General features: G+C 45.1%; 1 protein-coding gene across 1 annotated transcript in view; it reads left to right on the top strand.

The window, feature by feature from the left end:
* Positions 1–10339, top strand: part of EIF4EBP2 (eukaryotic translation initiation factor 4E binding protein 2) — a 39450-nt gene continuing 29111 nt past the window's right edge. Inside the window, exon 1 of the mRNA XM_089686199.1 lies at positions 1–264. Within this exon, the coding sequence (XP_089542325.1) occupies positions 132–264 (133 nt within the window). The 5' untranslated portion in view covers positions 1–131. The remainder of the gene's footprint in view (positions 265–10339) is intronic.

Genomic DNA, 10339 nt, shown 5'->3' with positions numbered 1-10339 from the left:
AGGCGCTCCGCACCGCCCTCCCCTATCGTGCACCCTCTACCTCAGCCGGCTCCTCCCAGCCCCGCTCTCCGGCCCTGTCTTGCTTTCTTTCTCTCTCCCCCCACCACACACACATCCTCCAGGCCAGGAACATGTCAGCCGGACACCAGCACAGCCAGAGCCGGGCCATCCCCACCAGGACCATCCACATCAGCGACTCATCTCAGCTACCTCATGACTATTGCACCACCCCCGGGGGGACCCTCTTCTCCACCACCCCTGGAGGTAAGTGAACGCTGAGGCCTACGTGAGGTCTGAGGAGGGGCATGACTGCCTGTGTGTGGGAGGTGGGCTCAGCGCTGCAATACATAGGGGGGCTTATTAGTGTGCTTCGTGATGGGGAAAGGCCTGGAGGGGGGACTGCAGCGTAGGATGGTGCTGGGTGCAGACAGGGCCTGTCCTGGGAGATGGCTGGGTGCAGACAGGGCCTGTCCTGGGAGATGGCTGGGTGCAGACAGGGCCTGTCCTGGGAGATGGCTGGGTGCAGACAGGGCCTGTCCTGGGAGATGGCTGGGTGCAGACAGGGCCTGTCCTGGGAGATGGCTGGGTGCAGACAGGGCCTGTCCTGGGAGATGGCTGGGTGCAGCCAGGGCCTGTCCTGGGAGATGGCTGGGTGCAGCCAGGGCCTGTCCTGGGAGATGGCTGGGTGCAGCCAGGGCCTGTCCTGGGAGATGGCTGGGTGCAGCCAGGGCCTGTCCTGGGAGATGGCTGGGTGCAGACAGGGCCTGTCCTGGGAGATGGCTGGGTGCAGACAGGGCCTGTCCTGGGAGATGGCTGGGTGCAGACAGGGCCTGTCCTGGGAGATGGCTGGGTGCAGACAGGGCCTGTCCTGGGAGATGGCTGGGTGCAGACAGGGCCTGTCCTGGGTGCAGGCAGGGACTGTGCTGGGAGCTGGCTGCAGACAGAACATGCAACTGGATGTGAGGCCTAGGGCGGTCCCACCCTGAGCTGCTGGTGGTGAACGCAGCGATCACATGCTAGTCATGTCCGTACACAGCCTGCATGGCCTCCCCACATGCACACAGTGATTGCACAATCCATCAGGCAGGGGGGTGCTGGGCCTCACCTAGCTGTCACTTGTTCTCACTTTCCATGGCTGGCCTGCTCTGGTCCGTGCACGGTGTAGGTAAATCTGGGACCCAGCTGGAAATACAAAACACGATGCACGTGCTCTGACATGATGGGGCGGCTCCATACATCGCACACTGCTCCGATTCCCAAGCCAACAGGCCTTGCAGAATTCCTACACTTTTTCATCAGTTCCCGTTCACACTACATGCTATTACCTGTGTTTCTTCTTGGAAACTGCAATGATGCATCTCAAACCGTAGTGTCCTATGTGTCGTGTTCACACCAGAATGCGGCGTTTCTCTGCGTTCATAGCTATGCGATTTATTTATTTTGCAGCATGAGATCACACAGATACACAATGCACTTTTCACCCGCAATAGTTAGGTCAGAGAAAAAATGGATTTGAGGAAAAACATAGAAATGCACACAAACGCAGTTGACTGTTTTTATGTGCATTGTAGTGTGAATGAACTCCAAGGAATCACAGATATAATATACTGATATCTACACAGGAATTCACTGGCAGAAATATCCTGCATAATATCCACACACATGGTTTCATGCACAGAGGCGCCTGGGGCTATAGAATGTGAAAAATTGGGTGTATTTCTCCACCCAGGAGCAACAGCTGCTGCATACAGCCACCCATGGAAATGATTAGACCTCATGCACATGGATGCCTGGCATCATAGATCAGCCTTTCTCAACCACTGGGGAATCTTTGAACTAACGTTCCAGACTTGGGGGAACCCCTGCTGAAAATTACTATATCTACAGCTCAAGTCACATTAGTGTGATGGTTACTAGGAAGACTGCTCCTTACACTTGGGATTCTCCTCAATGATCTCCTTTACAGATAGCTGAAAAGATGTGTTGGCAGTATATACTCATCTGAGAGGTAGAAGTTGCTCTGGGGGGAAAAAAAAACCTCTGGAAACACTTGGGTTTCACAGAACCCTGGTTGAGAGAGGCTGCTTTAGGACATGAAATTCTGGTGTATTTCCCTACCTGGGAGCTACAGCTACCCATAGACCTCAATAACAGGATGCAGTTGTGTACAGGTATACATACCAGTACTTGGTAGTCGTCAGTGGGCCATGTCAGTACACATTCTTATACAAGTACTGGCATATACTGTCCTATAGCCACATGCCATTATTGATTTCTGTGAGCAGCTGTGGCTTCCGGATTGGGAGAAATGCACCCAAATTTTATGTTCTACTATGCCAGACACCCATGTGCGCAAGCCCTGACAATCCATAAAAGGCTTAAGTTTACATGCGTTTAGATGTTCAAATTTTTTCCATACCTCTAGCTCCATTTTTATTGTAAATTTGTATCTATTCACATGTATCTACCAAAGATTTATAAGTGCAGGATTTTCTACTTTGATTTTATACTGAGCACAATGCAGTTGTGTGCATAGGCCTATAATATACAATACTGATGCATTCTGACCTGCAGAAAAGCATACACTGTATCAATCTGAACACAGAAGATATATTTTTTCAACACTGGCACCTCAGGCTGTACAATGGAGACCACTTGTGGCCAGAGGTGTTCCTTGCAGCCACGCATAGAATACCACGGGTATATGCTGGCGCTTGCATAAACATGCCCATGCATGCGGACATATGACCTTTAGATGCAAACTGTTTAACTAGGGAGATATGTCTGTATGTGTGTGCATTTACATAAGTACTGGCATACAGTGATTGTTCTGTGTGGGCAGCTATAAGCACCAACTATGGCTCCCGAGCCACTACATTTTATTATAAAAATCCAAGAGCCCTGGTGCATGAGGACTGAGTGGAACTTTTGAAGGAAAAATGACATGCTGCAGTCTTTCACCAGCATTAATACAATTAGTTTTATTACCTGCTGATCAACCAGTAGATCTTATTTTTTCACTTTATGTAATCGGGAGCCAGTGCTGATTACTCTGTTGTACAGTGTAGTCTTTTAAATGTAATTTGGGTAAGTGAAAATGCATTAGTTATAGCGACGCTTTTTTTTTTTTTTCTTTTTTCGTAAAAAGGTTCAAGCACATAAGACAACTGCTGTAAAGCTTGTAGTCAGTTTCTTGTCCCACCCCTATAACTTCCAGCTTCAGCTTGGTCTGCAGGTAAGATATTCAGTTAATGAATGCTACCAGTCCAATGTTAACCACATAGTTACCAGAACACAACTTTTGTGCAAGAGTGGGCCTTTAATTGAGGAACTTTAGTTCATGGCCTTCATAATTATAAGACTTCCGGCCCACAGAGAGTGCCAGGGCCTGCTGCTGAACCATACTGCCATTCACACTAGAGGAGGCAGCTGTATATGCTTTTGTTCTGGGGGTTTGTGTAAAGCATCCGCATGAGCGTTGTGGTATGTTTTTAAATATGTGCGTTCAGGTCATACATTGCTGCGCATGTGGGTGCTTTACATGTACAACTGCCATTTCTAATGCATCTTAACAAGTGGTGGCTCCCAGGATTGTCATGCAGCCTCTGCATGCTGTGCAGCCATGTGCATGAGGACTAAGCCTGGGTTCACACTTGTGCGGTGCGGCATATCGCATGTGATTTGCACAGGAATCGCACCGCATTCCTGTGCAAATTATATGCAGATTTTGTGCGGTGTGATTTAGCCATACATTGGCTCAAATCGTACCACATCCGCACCAAAAAGGTGCAGGACCCTTTTTTTGGTCCGCACTAGAATTGGATCGCATGGGTGTTCACACCCATGCTATCCGATTCTGCACATTGGGCTGCGTTTTGCGGACTGATTTTGGGGTATTAACATACACACCCGTGGTGGTGCGCATGAACGGGGTGCGATTGTGATGCAATGTGGAATTCGCACAAACTGCTTGGAATTCCGCATCAGTGTGAACTGAGGCTAAGCGTGGTGTGCTGAGGAACAGAAATGAATGTTCACAATATTTTGGATTGTACTGTGCAGTCGTGCTTGTTTTTCTTTCATAACATTACTCCTGGGAAGTTATTCTCCCTCTGAACAAAGTGCACATTGCCCCATATGTGTAGATGTATGTCTTTATTAGACATTTTTAGCCATGCCTCCAGGAAAACTTGAAACTGTAAACAAGCTTAGGGAAGCCAGGACTACCTCATGACTCTTGCACAATGGGGAGGGAGACTAAGGGGAGGTGACAGGAGGAGGCGTGAATGCAGAAGTCCTTCATAAACAGCCATTGCTGCACAGCAAAGCACAAGGAAATCTGCTTGAGCTGTGTTCATATGTTCAGAGCCTGGCCTTCTTTTCTTAGAATACATGGCAATTATAGTACAAAGTCATAACATTCTTGGCTTCATAGTTTGATCCCCTGCCCTCCATTTCAGAACTGTTGGCATCAGCTCCTAACTCTAGGAATGTTGCAGGCTTCAGTCGTACTGTTGATTATATTAACACAGGAAAGCACTTTGGTAGAATGGACTGTGGAAAGTTTAGTGGCCTTTCAGATACTCCCAATGATCCTAAAAGCAAGGGCTGTCCACACAAATGGTCTTTGCTTTAGAAAATAAAAAAAAATTACCTATTGGCTCTGTTTAGCTCCAGAAACTTGAGGTGGTGGGATGTTTTTTAAACTCATAGTCCACCTTTTGCAAAAACGTAATAAATGCATGCACGTTAATTTAAAACTCAACTCCAGGATATTAGCAAACCCCCCCCCTCCCCGTCTGTGACCGTGTATAAAAAAAAAAATAGTGCCCATTATACTGAACTGAAGCCATGGTCACATGGTGATCCTCTTCTGTTTACTATCTGGGGTTAATCCTTGGGTGTCCACATCACTAGCTGTTTCACATACATGCTTCCAGTGGCTTGGTTCTCTGTCATGGGCTCCAGAGTTAGGGGTACTCCGTGGGTGATGAGGGGAGCAGTTCCATAAGAAAAGAGGATAATGAGCAGGAATATTGGCTTTGTTCATAGAGGAAATGGACTAACACACTGCAGGATGGGTTAGAAAGAGGTGTGTGGAATCAAGACAAAGTAGAAAAGTACATAGCATTTATCATCCTTATTACATCTTTGCAATGAAGCCTGTAGAGCCTTTCAATTGTGAACAGTGCATTGTGATTTCAGTGCACAGGCTTCCTCATTGAAGCAGAACCACCCAAAAGGGGAAGGTTTTCTCACCCCCCATCTCCATACCCCCCCCCCCCTTTCCACCACCACACACACACATATTTTTTTTTTTTTTGTGGAGGAGCAGGTACCTCATTTTAATAGGTTTCTGCTCAGATCATCTAGGCTGTCCAAGCAGAAAGTTTGGCCCCCTTCTCTTTGCCTACAGTCTTCTGGGACACATCACAGGTCCCAGGAGACTGCAGGATCACTCACAAGGTGCAGTGCAACTCCTGCATGTGCAGTGGGAGCTGTATGTCCTGTACAGGCAAGTAGATAGTGACAGGTCTGCAGGAGACCAGCATGGCACTAGCCATCTGCTGATCACTGGTGCAGTGCTTTAGAGAGGGTCAGAAACCATATAATGCAATTTTTTTTTCTTGCAAAAAATGCGCATGTTTTGTAATTTAAAAAAAAAAAAGGTGAATTTGTCCTTTTTTACATTTTTTTTTTTTTACAGAGGGTCTGGTGGATAATGTGATATACCTGACTAAAACTGGCCATACCCTTGTAAGTTTTCAAAGGAATGTTCATACAAAAATCCTGAGTCCATTCCGTGGCTTGGCAAATGTATGCAAAATTTTGTTTGCTTCTCTCTAGTCAGCTCTCAAAACGCTCCTCGGAGCTCTGCAGAGTGTAACTTCAGCTTCCTGCCCCCTTCTTTTCAGAGCTGAGATCCTGTATAAATTCTGCACTTTCTACGAATGTAAAGAGGCTGCAGATTAACAGGTACAACTTAGTCAGGTCCAACTTAGTCAGGTCCATAAATATTGGACATCAACACAATTCTAACATTTTTGGCTCTAAACGCCACCACAATGGATTTGAAATGAAACAAACAAGATGTGCTTTAACTGCAGACTGTCAGCTTTAATTTGAGGGTATTTACATCCAAATCAGGTGAACTGTGTATTAATTACAACAGCTTGCATATGTGCCTCCCACTTGTTAAGGGACCAAAAGTAATGGGACAACTGGCTTCTCAGCTGTTCCATGGCCAGGTGTTATTCCCTCATTATCCCAATTACAGTGAGCAGACAAAAGGTCCAGAGTTAATTTCAAATGTGCTATTTGCATTTGGAATCTGTTGCTGTCAACTCTCAAGATGAGATCCAAAGAGCTGTCACTATCAGTGAAGCAAGCCATCATTAGGCTGAAAAAACAAACCCATCAGAGAGATAGCAAAAACATTAGGCGTGGCCAAAACAACTGTTTGGAACATTCTTAAAAAGAAGGAACGCATCGGTGAGCTCAGTAACACCAAAAGACTCGAAAGACCACGGAAAACAACTGTGGTGGATGACTGAAGAATTCTTTCCCTGGTGAAGAAAACACCCTTCACAACAGTTGGCCAGATCAAGAACATCCTATGGACAGATGAGACCAAGATCAACTTGTACCAGAGTGATAGGAAGAGAAGAGTATGGAGAAGGAAAGGAACTGCTCATGATCCTAAGCATACCACCTCATCAGTGAAGCATGGTGGTGGTAGTGTCATGGCGTGGGCATGTATGGCTGCCAATGGAACTGGTTCTCTTGTATTTATTGATGATGTAACTGCTGACAAAAGCAGCAGGATGAATTCTGAAGTGTTTCGGGCAATATTATCTGCTCATATTCAGCCAAATGCTTCAGAACTAATTGGATGCCGCTTCACAGTGCAGATGGACAATGACCCAAAGCATACTGCAAAAGCAACCAAAGAGTTTTTTAAGGGAAAGAAGTGGAATGTTCTGCAATGGCCAAGTCAATCACCTGACCTGAATCCGATTGAACATGCATTTCACTTGCTGAAGACATAACTGAAGGGAAATGCCCCAAGAACAAGCAGGAACTGAAGACAGTTGCAGTAGAGGCCTGGCAGAGCATCACCAGGGATGAAACCCAGTGTCTGGTGATGTCTATGCTTTCCAGACTTCAGGCTGTAATTGACAATATTTATGGACCTGACTGTATGTTTTTAATCTCGTAACCCTTGAGGCCAGTCTCTTCACTGGGTATATGAAAGGGTTTACAACCACTTAAGTGATCTTCAGGTTTAATGGCTGGACTTCTTTTTAGACTTTTTTTTTTTTTTTCCTTCTCACCCAACCCATCTCCCCTGCCGCAGTCCGCCCCTCCTGCACCAGGAACAAATTTGTGTGGGGCTAAGTGTTACTCAGCCATTTACAGGCAGATTCATAATCCCTTCTCAAACAAACTAGTTAAAGGGACATTGAACCTGGAGATAAGCTTTAAGAATTTAATTGGTAACTCTGGAGGTGATGTTTGTGTGGACTTGAAGAAATGAAGTACTTTTTCACAATTTTTCTTTTTACATTCTGTCAACAGTGCAGTACAGCGTCGTCATATGATTGTTGTGGCAGTGATCAGCACTGACAGTGACAGTAATTTTTTTGTTATACTGTCACTGCTGATGTCCCTGATCACTGCCACACCAGTCATGACAACACTGTACTATTTACAGTATGTAAAAAAATTGTTAAATTTCTTCAAGTCCTCAAACATCACCTCTATAGTTGCCAATTAACAAATTCTTCAAGACCTTAAGCTTATCTCCAAGTTCAATGTCCCTTTTTAACTAGTTTTGTTTGGGAAGACAATACTACACTACCTACAAATGGCTGAGTACAATCAACCCGACTCAATTTTTTGTTCCTGGTGCGAGACTGTGAAGGAAAAAACCTGTGAAGGAAAAAACCCATCCTTGCTGTGTGCTGTGCTGGATTTAACCCCCTTTACCCTGTGTACTGAATTAACCCCTTCCTGCCCAGATCTTTTGTCCTGTGTGGTGGACTTGCTCTGCGTGCCCGGTTATGTGCCCTGTGCTGGACTTGGCCCCTATCTGCCTTGGTTTGTCACTCACTACTGTGCTGGCTTTAACCCTTTCCTACTTGGATCTTCGCACAGAGTGCTAAACTTACCCATGCCTTTACCCCAATCCGCTCTGATCCCCTGTCCTGTTTAATCCTCCCCCACCCTATGTAGACTGTGTGGTGTTAGATTGCTACATATCTCGTTGTACTGTGTTACAGCCGTGCCCTTACATTTCTTAAATGTGCTCTCTGCGCTCCTAGTATGCTACACCTTCTATTTTGCATTTCTGATAGCCGATTTTCTGCCAAATAATAAAGTTAAATACTCAAACGCTAGTACCAAAAGCCGCTCAAAATCAGTTTTTTTTGTTTTGTTTTTTTTCCCACCTCCCCCAAGCTTTATAAAAGAGGGACATCGTGTAAATGTATAGCCTCACAGCCAGAAGCAGATTATATTTGTTAGAGTAATAGCTTATGTATCCTCCTAATCCCACCACTGGCCAGAGCGGGCAGGCTTGCACAGAACTGTACCTTGCCAGCCTTGTGTGCATCAGTACAAGCTGAGAGTATGCGAATTGCCATTTTTTCATTTTATTATTTTTTCTGCTTTTGGCTTTATCTTGTATGTTGATACCTTCCGTTGTGTTTCAGCAGCTGCATAAAGTACAATTTTAAATCTGTGGACTTTTCCAGTGGCTATAGCCACTTGCAAGAATCGATCCCCCAGCAGGGACGACTGTCTGCCCCCAGCCCCCATCTTGCAACTTGTGGCTGCAGGAAAGAAAATCACATTATATATGACCTGCCTTACACTCCCTTATTGCTCTCTTGGATCATTGTTTTATGGTCACAAAATACCTGGTGCTTCTGTGTATGGAAGAGTTTGTGTCCTCTTCCCAGTGTGCAGTTCTCTGGCCTATGCAGCCAGTCACCAGGTCTGAAACCCATCATACTGAGGGGAGGGGATGACCTCATCAGCCCTTAAGCTCTGATATGGAATTGGCAGAGGGGGGTGCACTCCCATAAGATTGGAGCATTGGGAAAATGCATTTTAAGTGGGGTGAGCTTGCAAATTTTGTTTACAGCATACTAGTATTTAGTCCCTTGGAGTCTGTTGGCGTTGGTCACACAACATGCCCAGGGCTTCTGGAATCCATGTTGTCCTAAACAGGTACAGTGCTCAGTATAAATGAGTACACCCCTTTTGATAAGATTTTAATCAATATCTTAATGAACACAAGAACGTTTTTCCAAATTTTTAAATAACTGAGTTTTATAGAACATTTGTTAAGCTCATTACATGAAAGTAAGGTTAATATAACTTCGATTACAAAATCTTCAGTTTTAATGCAAAAATGAATACACCCCACAACTATTCAATCTAGTATTTTGTATGAGCTTCATGATCTTTAAAGACAGTACCAAGTCTTCTAGGCATGGAATGAACAAGTTGGTGACATATTGCAACATCTTTTTTCCATTCTTAAAGAACCTCTTTTAGAGCCTGAATGCTGGATGGAGAGTGATCCAACTTGGCTCCTCAGAATTCCCCATAGGTGTTCGATTGGGTTCAGATCAGGAGACTTACTTGGCCACTGAATCCCTTTCACCCTGTTCTTCAGAAATATATCAGTGGCCTTAGATGTGTTTTGGATCATTGTCATGTTGGAAAAGTACATGACTTTCACTGGCATGGAGTGATGGTAGCATCATCTTTCAATTTTGAGCAGTACATCTGTGAATTCATGATACTATCAATGAAATGCAACTCCCTGACACCAACAGCACTCATGCAGCCCCACAGAATGATGCTGCCCCCACCATGTTTCACTGTATGCACCATGCATTTTTCTTTGTACTCTTCACCTTTGCAACGCCATACAGTTTTGAAGCCATCCATTCCAAAAACATTTATCTTGGTCTCATCGCTCCAGAGTACAGAATCCAAATAGTTTTTTCTTTTCCAGCATGGGCCCTGGCGAAATCTATAATGGCTTTTTTGTGCATGGGCTTTAGGAGAGGCTTCCTTCGTGGACGACACCCGTGCATGCCATTCTTCTGCAGTGTACGCCATATTGTGTCACGGGAAACAATCGCCCCAGTTTGGCTTTCTACTACTTTAGCTAACTGCAGTGAACTTACATGGTGATTTTCTTCACCCCTTCTCATCAGATGCTCCTGTCGAGGTGTTAACTTCTTGGACGGCCTGGATGTCTCTGTGAGATGACTGCGGTTCTATCTTTGTTAAATTTTTGTATCACTTTTGCTACAGTATT

The sequence above is a fragment of the Staurois parvus genome, unplaced genomic scaffold (genome assembly GCF_062004578.1).
Source record: "Staurois parvus isolate SC_StPar_1 unplaced genomic scaffold, SC_StPar_1.0 ptg000393l, whole genome shotgun sequence".
NCBI lineage: Eukaryota > Metazoa > Chordata > Amphibia > Anura > Ranidae > Staurois > Staurois parvus.
This window is presented reverse-complemented; position numbering and strand designations above follow the sequence as displayed.